The 22,659-nt window shown below is 42.4% G+C and overlaps 2 protein-coding genes across 3 annotated transcripts in view; one reads left to right on the top strand and one right to left on the bottom strand.

The window, feature by feature from the left end:
• padi2 (peptidyl arginine deiminase, type II) overlaps positions 1 to 5,160 on the bottom strand; it is an 18,061-nt gene extending 12,901 nt beyond the window's left edge. The window contains exon 1 of one of the 2 annotated variants that reach the window (XM_019857565.1): positions 4,954 to 5,160. In XM_019857565.1, the coding sequence (XP_019713124.1) occupies positions 4,954 to 5,087 (134 nt within the window). In that variant the 5' untranslated portion in view covers positions 5,088 to 5,160. Of the gene's footprint in view, positions 1 to 2,585; positions 2,916 to 4,953 lie in introns of those variants that run through there. The other variant, XM_019857556.1, reaches the window with a different exon arrangement.
• An 830-nt stretch (positions 5,161 to 5,990) lies between these two features.
• lrig2 (leucine-rich repeats and immunoglobulin-like domains 2) lies at positions 5,991 to 19,572 on the top strand. The gene is made up of 18 exons (XM_019857724.1): positions 5,991 to 6,627; positions 7,825 to 7,899; positions 8,118 to 8,252; positions 8,356 to 8,499; positions 9,825 to 9,968; positions 10,081 to 10,224; positions 10,373 to 10,516; positions 12,468 to 12,548; positions 12,691 to 12,762; positions 12,880 to 12,948; positions 13,035 to 13,198; positions 13,354 to 13,665; positions 13,801 to 14,082; positions 15,174 to 15,614; positions 15,708 to 15,860; positions 16,850 to 16,990; positions 17,427 to 17,672; positions 18,028 to 19,572. Exons 1-18 carry the CDS (start codon positions 6,440 to 6,442, stop codon positions 18,180 to 18,182), a joined length of 3,090 nt encoding a protein of 1,029 aa, XP_019713283.1. The 5' UTR covers positions 5,991 to 6,439; the 3' UTR covers positions 18,183 to 19,572.
• Positions 19,573 to 22,659: the final 3,087 nt, after the last annotated feature.

Here is a 22,659-nt window from a genome sequence, read left to right as displayed (position 1 = left end):
ATATAAAAATGGCTTGACAACGTGGCATCGATAAACCATATGAAATGGATTTGAATCAATGGCAGAGTGGTGACTTCAAAGAGTGACCAGACTTGACTTTTGTTTTCTATGACTCAGTCCAGGTTTGTGGAATCTGCTCCTGGTCCGGAACCATAAAAGGAGTCCTTTTTTCTGACTAGCAACTCGGACATCCGAGTTCAAAGGCTCATTGTCAGTCCCTATCATATCGTATTGAAGGTCAGTTGACTGTTGTGGTTTTTTTTTTCCCTTTGATTTCCGCAAATGGTGCAGTGGCGCGAGCCAGGGTTACCTGGAAGCTATTGGTAATGATCAGATTTCAGTCTTCAGACCTTCGCCCACGCCAAATAGCTCCTTTTTTTAGTTTGTGTGAGTCAATTACCGTATGCATCCTGCCTCGCTAATGATTATGATTCAGTCCTTGTTGGGCCTTTATTTTCACACTCCTTTTTCTGTGAGGTTTAGGTGTGTTTCTTGGCAAAGCTCCCTGCTCCCGCTTCACCTTTTATTGCCGTGTTTTTATTTCTTTTCCTCTAATGATCAGATTTCAGTCTTCAGACCTTCGCCCACACCGTATTCGGTGTGGGCGAAGGTTCTCCTCCTTTTGTTAGTTTGTGTGAGTCTATTACCATCTGCATCCTGCCTCTCTCATGATTATGATTCAGTCCTTGTTGGGCCTTTATTTTCACACTCCTTTTTCTGTGAGGTTTGGGCGTGTTTCTTGGCAAAGCTCCCTGCTCCCCCTTCGCCTTTTATTGCCGTGTTTTTATTTCTTTTCCTTTGCACCATAGCTTTTGGTTCATTATTTCCTGTGTTTTGTCCCCCAGTTTTTGCGTTTCGGTATTTCACTGTTTGCTTCTCTAGTTTTTGGAATAAAGACTTGACTTTTTACAACATTGCTGGATTACTTTATAACCGCATGGCGCGCTTAGTGAACACTCAAAATTGTCCCTAAGTGTGACTGTGAGTGCGGATGGTTGTTGGTCTCTGTGTACCCTGCGATTGGCTGGCATCCGGTTCAGGGTGTCCCCCGCCTATTGCCCGAAGATGGCTAGGATAGGCTCAAGCACCCCTTGCGACACTTGTGAGGATGAGCGGATCGGAAAATGAATGAACGAATGTACAATTTTATTTTGCCAACAGTTATTTTTGGCATTATTGAAGTCCACGCAAATGTTTTTAATTCAAAAATAATAATAATAATTAAAGCGAATCCAAAACTTGCCCTTGGACCACCTGATGCTCGAGGCCTAAACAATTACATGCCAATCCAAAGCATAATTTGCCTCTATTTTTGACACGATTGGCTCTAATTCAACATGTGTGCAAGTAATTTTGTGGATGGCAGGAGGTTTACGTACGACCTAACATACACATTGTGAAGAGACCACAAGGCAATCAAGAGTAAACAAATGTGTTTAACTGAATTCGCTCTTGCGAAACCTGATTCAAGGTGCCTTCAGGGCCTCGTTGTTTGCACAACAGACACTATCGTCCCAACACCATCTCCTCCCTCATTTCCTGGAGCAGCCGTTTTGCGGTGGGAATTACAAAAAAAAAAAAAACATGCCCTCGCTTGCTTGTAGCATTCTTGCTGTGCATCGTGTGGACACGCAGGCCCAGTGGCAGTGGCAAGCGACACACTTGGAGAGAAATATATTTCAGTGGCTGGCCCTTCACATGAGTGAACCGTTTTGCATTCGCTGGGTAATCCAGTCTCGGCTCGGATGTGCTGCGTCGGCTGGCGTTTGGCACGGCAGATGCATTTCTATGCGACAACAAAGTCTCTCGTGTTTGCACTGTAACAATAGACGGCCTGTTTGACTGTGTTGCCAGCAGCAGCATCTGCATATTGACTTGTAGTTGCGCATTCCATGTTGATAGCAAAAATAAGAAACAAGTATGTCATATCCTCCCTTTAAAACGGCATTTTTAGAGAAGGCTTTAGACCACTTTTGATAGTGCCCACAGCAATAGGTACAGAGTTTAAATGACACCCATATCAAAAACAAGAGGATATCTCATAGATGTACTCATTTAAGTGTATTCTGACAGGTGTATCTCAATGAATTAGAGTATTGTAGAAAAGTTCATTTCTGTACTTCAAGTACAAAAAAATTGATTTGCAAGTTTTTAAATGACTTCAAAAAATGAATATAAGTGAATATTACATGAGAAAGTATTTTGAATGTAGAAATTAGGGAGGAATTGTCCTCCTAGAAAGCATTTCCCATGTTTAATGGGCCTAAGTTTATACAATTCATTGAGATGATTGCTATGTTAGTTTTTGAACTGCACATGTCGCTAGGAAACCAAAATACAACAGTTCCCACGTGATAGGGTATGCACACTACAACACAGCATCAAACACATTCTTCAAAAAATAACCCCCCCCCATCCCCCGCCCACAGAAAACAAATATAATAAGAGTATTATAATCTTTGTATAGACACACCCAGCTCTTGGAAAGGATCTCATCATGTGTCCAGGGGTACCTAAAGTGTGCATTTCTCATTTGAAATGTCAAGAGAGCTGATTATTTGGAGATTTTTTTTTCTCTGACCTACCTGTTCAGGGCCACATGAAGTGCAGACCCAACCACGCATACGACGTTTGCAGTTTTATCATAATCTACTCTAAGAGTGCGGGGGCGAATCATGGCTCCTGCCGGTGCACTCAGTCCAGGTAGCTCTCCTTGGACTGGACCAACGACCCCTGGCCTTAACAACAAGTGACTAGTAAAAGCTGGGACAAGCCTGTAGTTAAACCCTGGACTGTGATTGGCTGGACATGTGGAATGGACTCCACCCACTTGGTTATATGATAGCCCAGCCACCGTCCACCCCCACCACCGGCCACCTCCCACCCGCATCTCTTTTTCTTCTATCCTCTCATTCACTTTGTATCAATCATGAGTATTTTTTTTCCCCAAGCTGCACTTCAGTTGAATATTAATGTGATGTGCGTTAAGTGTTTATTTATTGTGTATTTGTGCAAATTCCAGCATTTACGAATATTTAGGTCCAGTGGTTATTTGGCCTTAGTGGGTCTCTGGCACCCTCCCATTTTCAGAAAGTCACAGAAAAAAACAAACAGACAAACAAACAAACAAACAAACAAACAAACAGGTTGAAAAAACCCAAACAAACATGTATTTCTGGGTAGAGTTTCAGTTGGTGTTAAGAACAGTGATTGAGTCATCTGCTATACAGGGAAGATCAATTGACAAAACAGGTTCACATGCTTCCTGTGTAAGCCATGATAACTGATAAGACAACGGGTTGATGACATGATGATGCCCATAAAGCGCTCCTTTTATGGAAATGAAATTTCTCATTTCGCTTCAACATATAATATCATGACGCCAAGATGTCAAGATTTAATACTTCTAGTGCTATGCATACCTGTCAACTCATACGGTTTAGCCATAGTTCATACGGATTTTGTGGTGAATCTTACGTATATGGCCATATCGCACAAATCATACGGATTCTGAAAATTTCCGTTTTTTTTTTTTTCTTCCCCCCTAACAGGGAGTTCCGTTTGCTTTTGCCCAGAATGGTGCTAGTCTACTCGAATGCTTTCATTTCCGGTAACTTTCCAGTAAATCACGTGGTTCCTAGTTGAAAACAGCAGAGTATTCATTGCATACTTCGGTAGTGTACAAGCAAGTTCTACAAGGAAACAAATATATCATTCATATTTCATGGGTTTTTTTCTGCCATTATTTTGACATATAAAATGCTTTGGTATATTATAAGGATTTTTTGCTCTTTATAAGGATTTTTTTGGTAGTTTATACAGGTTGGCGCTCTGAAAAGTTGACAGGTATGGCTATGACCTATGCACAAATCAGAAAATAGGTGAGTTTTTCAGCAGATAACAAAGGATGGGTTCCCCCGACACCCCACCCCCCAAATAAACCTAATTTAGCAAATGCTAATCAACAATCTGGGGCTGCCATTACTTCCCCATACTTTCTCTGCTCTGCTTGGCATCAGTGCCATGGAGCAGTTTATTTATTTTTGTTTGTGCCGACACCTGACTACGTATGAATATATTAGAAGATTTGCTGATATTGAGTACCAATACTTCATAATACCGTGACCTCTTACAATTGCGATGAAAATGTGTTAAAAAGGATTATTTCAACGAAATATCATTTATAAACAGAAAAACAATTCTTGGACACAGCATAATTTTCACAAAAAAATAAGTTTTTAAAGTGACAAACTGTCATTATTGAGACTTATGTCTTTTCACACATTTCTCATTTCAATTACTGTATGTGATGTCACAGTTTGAACACTAGTGGGCACTATTTAAAAGGAGTACATGAAGTAGATAAGAGATGAAGAAAAACGTTACAGGGCGGTGGCCTCCATCGCTACCTAAGCAGAGTTTGTCTTCCATCTTGCATAGCATTGTTTGTATTCAGCTAACAAAAGTATTGTCATTCGTGTATAACGTGCTCATAAAGTAGTATCAATGTAATAGTATCGGAGCATTTTTATAAGTAAAGACATACTGTATCAAGACTGATACTAATACTGGTATTGGTGCAAGTCTCTTTTTTTTATTTATTTATTTTTTTAAGCCCAACCTTTGCCAAGCAACAAGTTACATAAATTGAAAAAGAAACCAAACAGGCCCAAAATAAATAGGATGACTCACAAGGTCTTTTGCCGTCATTGTGGAGTTTACTTTTAAATAATAGAACATTAGCCAGTATGAATAATGTATCTCTGCGCATGCACATAGAATAGCGACAAGTTTCAATACAGTACAGGACTACTGTAAACTTGGAGGATGTTGGGGAGAATAAAATCTTAAAAAAAAAAAATCACCATTGAAAACAATGCAGAAAGCATTACATTTTCATGAGACATATGTCAGCTAAGCAACATGTGATCCACATTCACACCTGCTGCTTACCTGCGCAGGTTTGCCTTCAAAGTCGTCCCCTGCACGTAGAGCACTTTCTGGGAGCTTTTTGCGTCTAAACGAAAAGTGCGTTGATAATCTGTCTTCATGTTAAAACAATCAATTGCAGAGGTTTGTTGAGACATAGCTGGTAGTTGCTGCTTTTTGGCAGACTGTTAACTGCTTATGTGTGGAGAGCCTGTTTTTCTAGGTGTAGGTGGAGCACAGACGCTCATACCTCAGGGGCAGAGCTACCTAGTGGCCACAGGTGGCAATGCCCACCCCTTGTCACTTTCTGGCCACCCCCAAATTAAAGGGGAATTTCTGACACCTCTTATTTTTTTTTTGTTATTTTCAAATGTTTTAATTATTCTTAGACCCCTTGAAACTCTGCAACAATTGATTCTGAATAACTTTGTATTTAAAGAGTTGTAAACATATGTGAATACCAACTTCAAGAAAGTTTGCTTTAAGTGAGGAGTATTTTATTCTGACAGTCGATTTCAACCAAAATCATTACTGTCACACCATGGTGTATGTGAAATATATGTGAGTTATGTGTGTTTAGGCAACCGCTGTGTGATGTGGATACTGTACACTGATAGACAGGGCACTCCATTTATCCTTTTAATCACGTTGGATTTTTCATCTGTTGGACTATGGCATGTGGGTAGGAATTGATTGACGGACGGACTGACAAAGTGACTGATGGACTGGTTGATCGCCAAAGCACGGTTAAAATAACATGGCGGACTGTCAGATGAAAGATTACAGTTCGGTTTGTTTTGGAAAAAAAGACGGATTGGCGATAACAGATGGGTATCCAGGTCACTCACGGATGACGAATGATGAACTGGAAAATTTTAAAAGGCCAACTTTAAAATGCTCCTTTCCATTTGGAAAACTTCTTGTTTAGATTATTAATTCGACTGCAAAACCCTGTTTTGTTGTGAGAGCCAGTCACATTCACGTACTAGTTTGACAAACTTGCACCACGACCAATAGAATTGCCTCTTCTTGCTTAAAAATGGGCGGGACCGAGAGTATCCATGTCATCAACAAACGCTTTTGTTGTTTCATCAAGACACGCAGAGGTGGTGAGGTAATTTCAAATCCTTTTAAACCACCCGCGTGAACATTTTGGGACTTCTCAAACGGCTCGTTCCAGCCGAACGCACACATGGGGTGGAAGTAAACGCGGCGCTGGAGAAAGTGGCGTTTGTGGGTCGTCTGTCCAGGTTGCAGCGGAAGGAATTCCAGGCACGGGGAAGAAGAAAAGGAAGAATCTCTGCCAAGATGCTGCGCTCAAACTGGGCCGTAACCCCGATTAGTCGCTCTGTTTGGAAAAGGGATAGTGTCCCTACCTCCGATTGTAGTGTTTCTGCTTGACCGACTTCAAGTTGCGGGAACAGCTCGACGGACAAATAGTGAAAGTGTGAACGTCCGAAGCGAGTTAGCCACATAGCTACACAGCTACTCCTGCGGGAAGACATTTAAAATGGCGGAAGGTTGGCCCCTTCCCTCGGCCTTGGTCTTCGTGTTTCTCGGTGCGAGTGCCTGGGGCCTCGAGACCTGTCCGGCTCCTTGCTCGTGCTCCACGGGACCGGACGAGCTCCGTGTTTTGGATTGCAACAGGAGACGGCCCTCGATGGCTGCCTTGGAGTCACCGTTGGGGATAACCCAAGTGTAAGTGGGTAGCCAAGTTTAAGTTAGCATGCATGTGCTGAAGTTGCTCAAGGAAACGTCACAGCACTTGACACTGAACCGCTCTTATTTAGAATCTTTTTTGGTATGTAAAGTACCCTTTAATTGTGTATGAGTTCGTTTTAATAAAAAGAGCAAGATACTCAAGAACAACTAACTTTATAAAAGTGTAGCCCTGAGGTACACAAAACCTGTTTAAGTCTAACAAGTTTAGCAGCATGTTAAATATTGTGGTTGCAGTTGGCATATTGACAGATGCTGGTTATTTTTGTTTGACGGGGCATCAAACAAAATATATACTGTATTGTAATTAGGAATTTAGATAGATGAATGGATAGATATGTCATTAGAAAGAGCGATACGTTATTCTTTCCTTGAGGAAGTAAAGTTGTCACAGCTGCAATATGCACACATAAAGCTTCTAGTGATGATATACAAAAGCACAGGCATGGACAATTCTGGTCCTTGAGGGACGCTATCTTACATGTTATTGATGGTTCCTTCCTTCAACAGGGCCACAACAGAATATTGGCCCTCGAGGACCCGGTTTGCCCATATCTGCTAAAGAACAATGACAATGTACAGTCACAAACAGCAGCAATGAGGAGGCACTGAAAGAAATGTACATGTAGTTAAAAAAATAGCATGTTTTTCATCCTCTCCTCTTTCATCTATAACTGCTTCAGACAACAAAGTGTATGCAGGAAAGTGGTGAAGATTGCACGACTGTCTGCGTCCTATGTGTTCTGTGTTATTTTTGTTATTTTGACTTCAAGATGGCGCCGCGTGAGTGGCTGCCTTTCCAGCAGCTCCTATATTTTGTTGTTCTACTTCTTCCATTCATAACTTTGCTGCTGTGAATTGGGAATTTCTCCATTGCGAGACTAATAAAGGTTTTCTTATCTTATCTTGGTATATGGAAAGTAATACGTGATACGTGTGAATACTAAGTGAAAAGTGTATTATTGCTAGTGAGCTACAATGGTAAATACTGTCCACCCAGTCAAAGTATAAATGTTTTGTCCATGTACTGTATCCTGTAATATTTATACAGTAGTTCTAATGCACATTCAAACTTGACTACTTATAATGAAACAAGGATTGTTACTGTCACAAAATGAAAAATAATACACAGCCATTTTGTTCAATAATGTGATCTGTTCTAAAATTGTATTTCAGTTTAATGAACTACAATGAACTGACAGTCCTCCCCTTCCTTGGAGGAGCCTCTGCCAACATCACATCACTGTCACTGTAAGTGTTAAATCACATTATGGTACAATTTACACTCAACGTAACCCTCTTGATGTTTATACAAGTCTTGATGCAAACTAAATCAACAATATGGTGATGCAGAAAGGCGCCCGTAGACAATTATTTGAGTCATTTGTTCCCCTAATATGCTTACATGAATAAATAATCAGTCGGTTTTCCGTCTTGACTCACACGTGTGTACGTCTTGCATGATTTAGAATACACAACCGCATCTCTGAGCTCTTGATGCATCAGCTGCTGCCATATGAGTCACTGGAGACGCTGGATCTGACGTCTAACTCCCTTTCCGAGATCAGAGTAGGAATCTTCCCGTCCTTGCAGCTAAAATATCTGTAAGTTCCCAAGATTCTTTATGGTAAAAATTCAACTGGATTTATTGGCTAGAAAAGCAGAGGATTTCACAAGTTTTGCTTTCTTTGTATTTTAATTTTCCAGGAATTTGAGTAACAATAAGATCAGCATCCTGGAGCCGGGCTGCTTCGACAATATCTCGAGCTCTTTGCTGGTTTTGAAACTCAACAGAAACAGATTGACTGTGCTTCCATCTAAAGTCTTCAAACTTTCCAGTCTGCAGTTTCTGTACGTATTGTTGCATGTAAAAATATGAAAGAGTTGCTAGGATAAAAGAACACAAACCAGGTTTCCTCTGAAAATCGCAATGGGAGTACCGGGTGTTTATGTCAGGCGTTTGAAAGTGACAAAGCACAAGCGATTAATTGAGACACTGGTGCCAAATGATTAGAATTGTCCCAATATCAAGGCCGGTCATGTAATTTTTCCTCAATATTCAAAGGTCATAAAGTGCGAGGCTAATCCAGAGGTGCACATATATTGCCAAATGGAACAGCATCAGCTTCACTTATGCTTTAATCCCCCCCCCCACAAAAAAAAAACTGCACCTTATTTATGTATGGGTCAATGGAAGCTTTTCATTTTATCATCTTTAATTAAAATTCCTTCCTATTAAGTTCGCATTCTCGCCTGGATCTAATCGCAAGCAGGTGTCCCATGTTTTGTGTCGGACCTGAGCTAGGGGCACATTGGGAAATACACGTTGCTCAAATTTGCCATTGGGTTATTCAGACTGCACCAAAAACTGAGTGACAGTGTGCGCTAGGCCCTCCAACTGAGGACACAGTGTGCAGTGCTGGCTGCGTTTGGAAATTAATGGCTGCAGAGGGCACCCTGCATCTCCAAACAAACCCACTCTCAGTAGTGTACGGGCAACGGAGTGAACTACTTCCTTCTTCTGTGTCTAAGAATCATAGAAAATGTACTCCTACTAGCCTAATGCTGCGGTCAGACCGAATGCAAGCTTAGCGCTTGTGGTGCCGTGTTTCCAGTCTTATAATGCGGTAGCGTGAGGTAAACTTCACAGCCAGCTACCAATAGCTCCCGGAACCAAGCAAAATAGGTTGGATAATGATTAGTGCGCTGACTTGTTCACGGCTCTTTTACTGTCAAGTAAGATAGCATTGAACGTTCGTCAAAGTAAGAATACAATCACCACTCACCAGATTCATTAGCGATGTTGACATTTTTTTTGTCTGTTGGAGTATCCTCTCCTCTTCTACGCTCGAAGCCCCGAGTTGTAGCACGGCGAGCAATAATAAACAAGGCCTGCATCACTACCTGATATTTCGTGTCCGTTCTGAACCGAGCATGATAATGCTAAATCTGTCAAAGAAACTTAGTGTAAAATTTGAATGAACCATTGAACATAACATGCTTCACAAAGATAATGTATCTTATAACCGGGTGCGTCTTATGTAATAAAATGTTCTAAAATTAGCCCGTTAATTGAATTGTGTGCAAAAACTGTGATTGAGACATCGCTAGAAATTATGTATGTTTGTACTCTTTTAACTGACTGAATTTCCTTTATCTCTGTCACAACTCATCAGTGAAATGAAGCGTAACAAGATCAGGATCGTCGACAGCCTGACGTTCAAAGGGATGGAAGCGTTGCAGTCACTGAAGTTGCAACGAAATGGCATCACCAAACTCATGGATGGGGCCTTTTTTGGGCTCATTAACATGGAAGAACTGTGAGTAACTTGTAGAGTAATTCCCCCCCATAAGAGACCACCATCAACTGCTTCTTACTTGTCGTCTTTGCCATAAATGTCAAAGATTGTTAAACACGGTTTTATGTTTCAGAGAGCTTGAGCACAACAACCTAACGGAGGTCAACAAAGGTTGGTTATACGGCCTGCGCATGCTGCGTGTCCTGCGAGTGAGCCAGAATGCCGTGGGCATCATCCGACCAGATGCATGGGAGTTTTGCCAAAAGCTGGAGGAGCTGTGAGTGTGTTTTCTTAGCATCTGGAATAACTCTTTTTATGCTGGATATTCTGTGTCCGGAGCACATTGAACAGCACACCACTGCTGTGTAATATAGTATTTCCATGATCTAATATTTAAACATGTACATACTTTTTATTTTGTACAGAGACCTTTCCTTCAATCATCTGACCAGACTGGAGGACACTGCTTTTGTGGGATTAGGTCTTCTAGAGAGCTTGAACCTTAGCGAGAACGCCATCAGCCATGTGGGAGAGAGGGTGTTCAGTAGTTTGGCCAATCTGCGCACACTGTAAGTCTTACCTTATGAAATAAGAATGACCTGTTCTGGTCAATAATTGGGGTCTGAACCTTTCAGGATTCATCCACACATTGGATTTTTCACATTGCCATCACTGATGAACTTGTGGAATGAATCATGCTTCTCCTGGTTTTTTTTTTTTTTTTTCATTTCCCCAAATACTAATACATTCCGACTCATTTTTGGTCTCTGTGCATTCTGAAGGAACATGACAGGTTTGTTTGCTACACTCTTTAGTGCACATGTGTCAAACTCTAGGTTCGGGGGCCAGATACGGCTCGCCACAGCATTTTATGTGGCCTGTGAATGGAAATCATGTTTGTAAACTTCCATGATCCTAAAATCTGTACCTGTTTGTTTGTTTGTTTGTTTGTTTTTATTTTATATATATGTGTGTGTGTGTGTGTGTGTGTGTGTGTGTGTGTGTGTGTATATATATATATATATAAGGTAATTTAATGAACTATTATCCTTGACTTCTGATTGCAAAACCAGCAATCCATCAATTTGCTGTGTATACAGTATGCAGAGTTCGAGACAATTCAACACTTACTTGATTTCACCCTCATAATGGCCCTCTGAGGGAAATTGTAACAAAGTGGCGGGTGACAAAAATGAACTTGACACCCCGTTAATATGTAGCTAGTGTAGATTACTCATCAGTGAAAGGAGGATAGCCATAGAACTGCCCACAATTTCAGGTGTGCACCCACTAATACATTCTGTTTTGCTCTCACTTCCTCATTGTCATCCGATGAGGCTGGAATCACACTGCAGCTCTCTATAATACAATATATTGTTTAATTAGCCTTGGCTGTATTCACTGTCATTGATGTAAATTGGGGTGACCTATATATTACTCAACTAGCCACTGACTGCAATTTTTTTTTTGTTTATTTTTATAGTTTTTTAAAGCGGTCTCACTCCGATCTTAAGAATCCCCCTGACCTCATTTATTCTGCCCACATTGTATCGATTGCATGCAAAAAAATGCACATGTCTCTTGAGCCATGCAATGTAAATCCAGCCTGCGTTCAAAAGCACCCAACATGTCATTTTATCAAATTCTTTCCCCTCTTTGTTTCTTGTCATTTGCACTGTCCACAAAATCCTCCATCCTCTTGTTAGGAGTAGAAATGCTGCTTTATGCCTCCTACAGCACGTTGGGAATGAGTTCTTGCTCGTCAATATTCGATTCAGATTGTGATTGCCAGCAAGCAATATTGTGAGCTCTCTTGTGCCATCACAAACTAATTGCATAAACTGTAGTCTTTTCGTTGTTCGTCTATCTGCGAGGGAATGTTGTCAACTCATTTGCGGCTTGAGAAGGAGGTCAGCTGCAACAGCTTGACACACCAGCGTGGGAGCTTTCATGTGAGAGGGGAATCGGGAGAGTGCAGGAGTCCTTTCAGAGGTGGCCAAGCGTGAGGAGGGACAGACAAAAGGATCCCGGTCCCGCAAGGCATCTGCCATGTCCGTAGGCCCGTGAAATGACTTTTTTGCCAAACGGGGCCTGTTCGTTCCTCACTCATCTGAACAGAGGCCCACTGTGGAAGTGTGGCTTTTAAGCTTGGGTTGGTTGTCGGAAGAGGAGACAATCTTTCAATTTACAATTTCACTGTTGAGACTTCCTTTCTATTTTGAGTGCAGTTATTTATTTATTTTCTAAGACTCCCTTGCGATTTACATTATTTAACACAGCCCATTATGTATCGAGCAATGAAATGCTAGCGTACATTCCACTCTTGGCATCTTACCTTGCTAACATAGCATGGACTGACCACTGAAGGTCTCCTGGAATTTGACTTTTCGAAATTTCGAAATGTGCTTCCCACACTAAGTTCAACATGCTTAACTCGGACCCCTTGTGTGTGTGTGTGTGTGTGTGTGTGTGTGTGTGTGTGTGTGTTTAAACCTCACATGCGACTCTTTGTTTTGGCAGAGACATCCACAATAATGAAATTTCTTGGGCCATCGAAGACTCCATCTGCGTGTTTGATGGAATGAAGAAGCTGAACACATTGTGAGGACACAGAAATGCTTGTTTATACATTTGGGTTGATGTCGATGTCTACGTTTTGCATCACGCAGCCTCAATAAAAGCTGCTCTTGACAGAAGCTGTTTGCCGAGTAACTAATTCACCATCAAACATTCTGTTTTCCAGAATATTACAGCAGAACAAAATCAAGTCAATCACCAAGAAAGCCTTTGAGGGTCTGGATGAGCTGGAGCATCTGTGAGTAAAATATTGCAACACCTGCTGCTTTTTTTCCCGGAGCGCATTGCAGTTGTTTTTGATTAAAAAAGTAACAGACTTGCTTATAATCGACATTTTTGTCCTTTAATTTGCCAGGGACCTTGGGAGGAATGACATCATGTCAATCCATCCTGAGGCATTGCTGCATACAAAGCTTAAAGTGTTGTAAGTAAAAAAATAACCCCAACTAGTTTTTCTTGGCGAATTAATGGCATTTTTCTCACCATATTATGTTTTTTGTTCCTTTCTAGCATCCTCAACACAAGCAGCCTGCTGTGCGACTGTCACATGCAGTGGCTCGGACCCTGGCTCACCAGCAGCCACTTCCTTCATTCTGTCTCTGCCGTTTGCGCCCACCCTGCGGGCTTGCTTGGTCATGATGTCCTCTCAGTCAGCCCCGAAGATTTTGTCTGTGGTCAGTGATTTTGTGTCGACTTGATTTTTGTAATCAAATTATTCAAGTTATTTGATTCGTCATTTCAGCCCTTATAGAATTGCCGAAAGCATTGGAAGTGCACCAAATAATCCAAATGGAACCCATGAATTGATGTGATTCATTTAACCCAATAGACGACTTCCCCAAGCCTCGGATCACCACTCATCCCGAGACATCGGTGGTCCTGCGCGGCAACAACGTGACCCTGAGCTGCGTGGCATTGAGCAGCAGCGACTCGCCAATGAGCACAGCATGGCGGAAGGACGGCGAGGTGCTTTACGGTGCCGAGGTACAGAACTACGCCCGGTACCAGGAAGGCGAGCTGATCTACACCACAGTGTTGCACCTCCTCAATGTCAACTTCACCGATGAGGGATGTTACCAGTGCGTGGTGTCCAACCACTTTGGCGCCAACTACTCCAACAAGGCCAGGCTCACCGTTAACGGTGAGCATGTTTGCCATAAATTATTTTGCTCGCATCATGGTGATTGTCTTTGACTTTGTTATAATCATTTCAGCCCTAGATTTGGCAGAAGGAATACTATCAGAGCTTGATTCTGTGTCTCTGGTCTCTGCACAGAGCTGCCATCCTTCCTCAAGACCCCTATGGATCTGACCATCCGCACCGGGACAATGGCCAGGCTGGAGTGTGCCGCCGAGGGCCACCCTTCGCCGCAGATCGCTTGGCAAAAGGACGGCGGCACCGACTTCCCTGCTGCCCGTGAGCGCAGGATGCATGTAATGCCGGATGACGACATCTTCTTCATCGCCAACGTGAAGACGGAGGATATGGGGGTCTACAGCTGCACGGCGCAGAACATGGCGGGCAGCTTGTCTGCCAATGCCACGCTCACTGTCCTGGGTGAGTCATAGATGACTTCTTGATTTGTGCTGCTTCATTAGGCCAGCCGTTTTGCACAGTGTTACTTAGGTGGCTGTAAAGAAGGCTCGGTGAGGCCCTGTGCTTGTGCTGTATATAGTCAATAGCATCAACATCAAAGATCTTAGCAGACATGTCTCACACTCATAATGCCAGTGCTTCTCAACCTTTATTGAGTCAAGGAACGTTTTCTACATTTGAAAAATCGGCACACCACCAGTATGCTCGGGCAAAGCAATACAACATTGTAAAAAGTACTGCTTCGGCGCCATCTTGAAGGCACCTTGGTGCCAAGGAACTATGCTGAAGTGAGGGAACGTCAGTTAGACAAAAGTAGCACTTTGCTTCTATCTAAATTTTAGAGTTGAGGCTCTTATAAACCCCATCTAAGAAGGTGTCAATTATTTGCGGATTTTTTTTTTTTTTTGGACAGGACCATGTATACACTGACATAACCAATTAACTGAGTGGGAACTTTGCTGTTGTATGAATGGTAATAGATGGATATATAGCCATAGAATACACTTGTACCTTTTGCCATCCACTCGAAGGACATGTACTTGTTGATGAACAAAGATGCATATTTGTTGTAAATATCCATCCATCCATTTTCCGATCCGCTTTATCCTGACAAGGGTCGCGGTGGGTGCAGGAGCCTATCCCAGCCGTCTTCGGGCAGTAGGCGGGGGACACCCTGAACCGGTTGCCAGCCAATCGCAGGGCACACATAGACGAACAACCATCCGCACTCACACTCACACCTAGGGACAATTTAGAGTGTTCAATCAGCCTGCCATGCATGTTTTTGGAATGTGGGAGGAAACCGGAGTACCCGGAAAAAACCCACGCAAGCCCAGGGAGAACATGCAAACTCCACACAGGGAGGCCGGAGGTGGAATTTAACCCCGTGCCTCTGCACTGTGAGGTCGACACGCTAACCACTGGGCCACCTTTTGTTGTAAATAATAGAGTAATAATTTTATGACAATTAAATTAAATAGTACACTCTAAGGTGTTGTGGCACTGTGGTTGGGAGTCGCCTCATCCAGCAATAACGTCCTCTGCTACTGCAGAAACTCCTTCATTTATGAGGCCCTTGGAGGATAGAACCGTGGCCAGAGGTGAAACGGCTGTGCTTCAGTGCATAGCTGGAGGCAGCCCCGCCCCACGTTTAAACTGGACCAAAGACGATGGTCCCCTGGTGCTGACGGAGCGCCACTTCTTCGCCGCTGCCAATCAGCTCCTAATCATAGTCGACGCAGGCCCTAGTGATGCCGGGAAGTACACTTGCATCATGTCCAACACGCTGGGAACGGAGCGCGGCCACATCTACCTGGCCGTCTCGCCATCGCCCAACTGTGACACCGGTGCTGGGTACAACGAGGACGGCTGGACCACCGTGGGTATCGTGGTGATCGTGGTGGTATGCTGCGTGGTTGGGACCTCACTGGTGTGGGTCATTGTCATCTATCACATGCGCAGGAAAAGTGAAGACTACAGCATCACCAACACAGGTTAGCAATTGGTTCATACGGTACCCGCCCCCAAAAATGATTGACAACTTGTGAATCATTTCACATTTCAACTTTGATGTTTTCTTTCCCCAGATGACATGAATTTACCACCAGACATTCCCAGTTACCTCTCTTCTCAGGGGACTTTGTCAGAACCTCCGGAAGGCTACAGCAACTCTGAGGCCGGCAGCCATCAGCAGCTCATGCCTACTCTCTCGAATGGATACATACACAAGGGCACAGACAGTAAGCCAACCCTCTTAAACAGCAAATACTCTCTCACACACACACACACACACTTGTTTCTTGTTACTGTGTTTGTAATGCTTAACATTGTTATCAAGGTGAAGCAGGGTACACACTTTAAACAAAAAAAATTGTATTTCCAAAAAGGTGAGACCCACTACAGCAGCAATTATTAATTGCCCAATTAAATCACCAGGCCAAGCCCTGCCTTTTAAAATCAAATCAAAACTATTTTATATCTCTTAATCACAGAAAAGTCTCAAAGCGTTTCACATGCCCACAGCGGACAAATATTAACAACATCCTCTGATCAGGAAAACCTAAAGAAACAAAACAAACATCTGAGGGAGGAATGACAAACCTTGACAAGGTACCATAGATGGAGAAAATCCCCATTTTAGGACGACCGGCTGTATGCTGAGTGGACAAGAATACACAATACGGTGCTGTACACTCTTAATTAGAATAATGTAAGAGTCCCTTTAATAAACTGGAGCGCTGCAGAAAGACTCCTTCGGAAGAGTGGGTCCGCCGCAAAACCCGGCACTATTGGTCAGTGAGGAAATCTCCATAAAAGCAGCGCCTCCAAGGAAGTGATCCACCTCAGGGCTTGTCCAGATCAGTTGACACACAATCTGTACAGCCACAGCTGTATTAAAAAAAAGATACAAACTGAACCTATACACGCTTGAGTTATACATTTGTACATGAGGATAGCAACCCCAAGTGGACAAACCTAATACCTGCAGCTCACATGTACTGTGGTGTTTCATAATGAAAAAATAAATCTTATAATCAGTAAAATACTCTAATCTCGAAATATTTGATAGCTTGCGCCAGTGTAGATTTACACATTACAACTAAATGACATGGTGGATATACACCAGTGAATATGTAACAGTCTGTCAATACTGCACGTAGCCGAGAAAAGGCCGTCAATCTGGTCTATTGTAAAATGTTCGAGACTCAGTGTCCCGTGGGTGTCGCAGGTGTGTGCTACGGAGACGCAGGCAGCGAGGTGGAAACTGACGGCAACGGGCGGCTTCACTGCCGGGTGGGCTCTCTGTTCACGGGCCGTAGCAGCTTCCAGCCTGGTGAGGCTCGTGACGGACCAGCTGGAGGCCCCACAGGTGCGTTTGTCATATGGCTGTCTTTTCCTTTTGCTTTGCTTTTTGAGTCATTTGCGTTCTATCCTGAGCCTTTGTAAATATGACCAGTCCATATAATTACAAAGATTGGGGTCAAATTTAATAAAAATGAAGTTTGATCAGAAACTGTACCAAATAGAATTTTTCATGGTCGAGCTCACACAACGAAATAATTCAAGTTGGAAGTTGAGCCATGGCCGCAGAGCATACCTTTGTACGTTGCGCCAGAACCCTCATGTGTAATAGATCGAAAAGATGGAGCTTTCAGGCTGTCAGGATTTGTATGGGGCTTGTTCACCAAAAAAAAAAAGTCCAACATGAGCAAGATGAAGGGTGGCACATCATAACCTATGCTAGCCTTTATTGCAGTTGATGAAGTGAACCCTGCATGGAAACTTGGTGCGTCTTGTATCATAAGGTGCCGCAGGCCCGCTGGTCATCTGCTCCGACTGCTATGACAACGCCAACATCTATGCTCGCACGCGGGACTACTGCCCCTATGCCTACCTGGGCGAAGATAACGCAATGGACAAAGATCTGCCGGGCTTCAAGGAGAGCTTCGGTGAGCGCGCTCGGCAAGAGGACATCTCTGTGGAACGCCTCCTTGGCAAACAAGACTCTGAGAGGACGGGCAGCCAGACATCATTTGAAGAGTGTGCAAGTGGTAAGATCTGTTTGCTCCACTCCAATTTTCTGTTCTTGTAATGCAAGTTGACATGTGCTGTTGAAAATGGTGGCTCTTCGCCCATCCATTCTGTCTCGTCACGGGTGGAGAAACAGTACGTAGAATAGTTTGTAAATTTGCAAAACTCTGAACAGCTCACTCACACACACATTTTAGGCACATAAGATTTACTTAGTTGTTGGGCAGGTACTCCAGAGACCCAATCAGGTGCACAAGCCGTTAAAAAGTGCATTTTCCCTTGTTGAAGCAAATACCCCATGTGACTCTCCTGTGATAATTGTTGGCATCTCTTTACATCCTGTCTGGGCCTTTTTTTTTCCCTTTTTTTAAATAGACGTCCTCAGCAACTCTGTATGGGGCGAAAGACAAAACTGGAAGCCCCACCCGAGCAGGACAGTTCCTCAACCGGAGGATGCGGGGGCGAGCACGCCCAACCACAGACTACCCCTGAAAAGGACACACCCTCAGGACCGTCCGGCACCCACATAGGACCACTCCTTCCACTTACACCCGCCCAACCTCACTCCTGCACCCACTACCTCCTTAAACACTCTGCCAAAGATTCTCTCTGGGAGTGTTTGTGCATCACTAGCCTCTCAATGAACAAAAGTGACCTCTGGCCATCACTTGCGATAGACGCCGTTAATGTAAGATTTGGAGGGACATTTTTATGTACACTGTGAAGGGAGCCATCCTTGAGATATCACCAAGTCGCCAGAGGTCACCAAGTAAAGACTGCGTAGAGACAGTGACGCCGCAATGTGCCGTGTTATTACCATTACATATGAATATAACCTCAAACTTACACGGTCATCCAGCCTTCCTTTTCAAGCAGTTTTCGGAATGGCAGGGCCTTTATTTTATGTGACAATCATGTTTTTCTTCTTCTTTTACTAGTGTCACCTCCATTTGAGGCGACACGCGCACTGATCCGTTTCCCCTTCACTGCTCACAGGCACTTAATTTAACAGTAATCTTTCATTATTACTGAACCCACAATCCTTCTGCAGAGAAAAGGCCTTGGCACTGTGAAAAAAAAAGTGTAGAATGTATTTTATACAATTATGTACAGGCTAGTAATGTGTTATGACATTTTATGCTTTGCAAAAAAACAAAACAGTTTGCAACTTATTTTACCCAGGAAGTTTCTGGTGAGAAATCCAGTGAAACCCCAAACGTTCAAAGAGCTTTTGACAGTACAGGCAACTTTTTAAGTGACATTCCTGTCATATGCATGTAAGGAGAAAAGAATCGCTATATACCAGGCCATCTTTTTTCTTTAAGTTAGTCCTCATTCGGGTCACAATTGAGCTGGAGCTGAGAGCCGAACCGAGCACCTTGAGAGGCAGACTGCAAAACCCCCCCCAATAAGTTGATTTTGTGCCAGGCGCAAAAAAAACCCTTCTCATGAACCAGACGGGTAATGTTTCAAGTGTCATTCCTCACTGTTCTACAAGTGTAAAGAGAAGATAAGCAGTAGCCACTTGAGAAAAAGTAAAATTACTCAACTGTAATGGAGAAGGGAATTGGGTGTTTTACAAAGCCATACGTCCCCTAGCATACAAAAAGACGACCGGTAGTTCGTGAGTAAGCTCGACATCGGCATAAGACACTTTTCCTGGTTGCAACAAAATCCACAAACAAGCCAAAGAAAATGCAAAGTAATCACAGCTTCTGTTTGAAAGGGTGTATCATCAATTTATTTAACATGACGCACGCAATGTTTTCAAGTATCATTTTGATATTTCTCCCCCGTCACACAAGTCGTTAGCCCAACAGCGTAGTTGCCAAAGTACTGTTTGACTGTTTTTCGGACGTTGTTTTTCATTCATGATATGGCAGCAAGTTAAAAATGACTGGTAATTTTGCTCATTAGGCTCAAGATATCAGTAAAAAGCCAACAAAACATGCTCGCGAACAATGTGTTATTTTTTTCTGAAAACATTCAAATGAGGCTAACACAGTGTGAAATGAAATTAATCACTGTATTGGAAGACGCTGAGACTGCCCTTTGAAAAATATTCTTCAAACTCACATGTACGACGTTGGGGTTCCTTCAACTTTGGGGAGGCTTCACTGTACTTTCATTTTATCTCACTTTTACGTCAATGCAGCATACGTAACTGAAACGATGACATCATCTTCTACATCACCTTTTTTTGCACTTGGAATTTGTTCCTCCGCTGGCGACATTGCACACATTACTCATTTTTGTTGTTTTGCCACAAAATAGTACCGTCCTTTAAAATGGGGACCCTCTCAAGTCTCGCAGTGGTACGTTGAGTGCCTCCTCCCCCTTCCATCACTTGTTTATGTAAGCAGTCAAACCTCAGAAGCCTTATGTGCATTTACATTTTTTTTTTTTTTTACTATTATGTTTACTTGTTAATTTTTACTTCACATTCCAGATGTACATTTTTTTCTTGTTCTACATAGACCTATCTCTGTGTTCCCTTTGGATGTTTTCAAGAGTTGATATCGTCGCATGACGTTATTGTTGGCATTTCACTGTCATTTCGTTTCATTTTCCTCAATACCAAAGCTTACAACTAAAGTTAAAGAATAAACGCTCGTGTGTGTGTGTGTGTGTGTGTGTGTGTGTGTGTGTGTGTGTGTGTGTGTGTGTGTGTGTGTGTGTGTGTGCGTGCGTGTGTGCGTGCGTGTGCGCGCGCGCGCTTGAGAGCGACAGAGACACACACACGTTTATTTCCAGTTCTATTTTGGGACCGTGTACATTGTGCAAAGCATGTTTAATTAAACATGAAAAGTTTTTGTTACATAGCTATTATTATAAGACAATAAACAATGTGTACGACACAATACACTCTGCAATTGTTTTGTTTTGTTTTTTTTTTTCCATGTCACACTGTATTGCTCTCAAACATCCCACTTTAAAGGTCGATGTGACCCGCTGTATGTTTCATCAGAATTTTTTTTGGTAGTTTTTTTTAAATGTTGGTTTCAGAATTTTGAACTTCAAAATGGGTCAGTATTACTGGTTGTATATGCTTAAAAAGGACATAAAACAAAGGCCAGAAAAAGAAGAAATATCCATGTAATAAACGAGGTGCAATTATTAATCGATCACAAATCAATTATCTGAATTATAGTTAATTTTAGATCAACTGTTTCGAGACCTGGTATCATTTAAAACAGTCCAAATCTTTGAATTTTCAGACTTGCCAATTTGAACTAATGTCCTATTTTTGAATAAAGGTAAAGAAATTATTTTTTAAATCCTATTCATTGGAGAATCAAAAACAACAAAAAAATCTATGGATTAAATTATTACTAAAATAAACATTCGTTGCAGGCTGCTTATAAATTTGACCGGCAACAATATGAGCGTCACATTGAGTGCATCCACGGCGCCCGGGTTAAGTCGTCCCCTTTAATGAACTCAGAATGACATCACTGACATATGACAGTGCTCTGAGTCACAGTGCTGACATCACGCGGCTCCATTCAAGCGCACACATCATTTACCATACAACCATAAAAATGACATTTACTGTGTTCTTTTACTTCACACGAAACAACTTTCTACGTTCCTCCAAAATGTGAGGAACAACATGCAAACATCCCGTACCTCCAGTGTTTGCAATTAAACAGCACTGGAGCTCATTAAATATCAATTATGCACGAACAAGGGAGCATATGAAAAAAAAAAGTTGCAGACAACGGACACGACCGATAATAATTCATGACTGATTTTGTCGTGCTCTTGAATGTCGTTAAATGCAGATGAGCAAAAATATGTGTGTAATGCAGCGTGGTGCCTACATAAATAAAACTGGTGGGAACTGGAGCAGGAAATTGCGTGGTAGCTCCGTCATTTGGTGGCGCTGCAGAAAAATTGCACGCTATACTGTAATTATAAGAACATAGAGTAATTATAAATAGAATTACAAATACTTCACACTTTGCATGAATTGAATGCCCATTGTGCTGCTACCTACCTTTGCCACCTAGGGGCAGTGTAAGACAGATTTTATATGGACCTCTGTACAAAATAGATGAGGTCAGCTCCTCACAGAGGATAAAGAATGTATAACTGTGAGTACTTTAATATTCACGGGAGCACATAAAATGTCAGTGTGGTTCTCAAAAGAGCACCGCGGCTCTGCTGCAACAAGTTCGGTCACTATTTCACAGCGAATTTTGTCATAATGGAGGAGCCAGTCTAGTCAATCCATCTGCCATGCCGGTTGTTCATAGGCTACCATGCAATGTGGGCGAGGGATAAAAATAAAAGAGAAACAGGTAATACTGACAATCCGTTACTTAGCTTTTATTTTGAAAAGTCGGCGCTGGGAAGCAATTGTTATGATCCTGACTTGACTTCAAATTTAGTCTGGCCTAATCTATTCTTAGTGAGCAAAAGTGTGCTGACATACTTGAACTGGAGCACACTACAGTGAAACTCCTCTACAACGAAATCATGTTTGCAGCAAGAAATTTTTCACAACAGGGGGTTTTTCACTGTAGCAAATTTGATCTCAGATGTAAGCACACACACACCCACACACACAAACGTATGTGTACACGCACACACAAACGTTTGTGTACTCTATTTTTATTCCAATAGTACATAAGTATGAGCACACACTTATTTGACACTTCATATTGTCAGTGTAGAAAGAAAAAAAGGGAAAGAAATTGCGAAATTTACGATCAGCATTCACTTTCACTTACATCAATTTCTTGGAAAATGTATTTTATTTTGCTTGCTCCGTCTTTCATTTTGATCACTTTTACCCTCTCTTCCAGCATCAGAGCTCTTCTTGTCTTAGCTGCTTGACATCAAAAGGTCCGTTTTGTAGCCATTTTAGCAATGCAACGTCCATCCTCGTCTGAATCTAACAATAACAAATACTTCCTGGCATGCAATGAACTTTTAAGCCAGCCACGGGGCGCTTCGTAGTCCTCGATGGCCATAGTTAGCTCTCGAAGACTAAAAACCTTA

The sequence above is a fragment of the Hippocampus comes genome, unplaced genomic scaffold (genome assembly GCF_001891065.2).
Source record: "Hippocampus comes isolate QL1 unplaced genomic scaffold, H_comes_QL1_v1.1 scaffold17, whole genome shotgun sequence".
In the NCBI taxonomy this organism is placed as follows: Eukaryota; Metazoa; Chordata; class Actinopteri; order Syngnathiformes; family Syngnathidae; genus Hippocampus; species Hippocampus comes.
The sequence above is the reverse complement of the archived record's forward strand: the minus strand, read 5'-3'. Positions and strand labels throughout refer to the sequence as shown.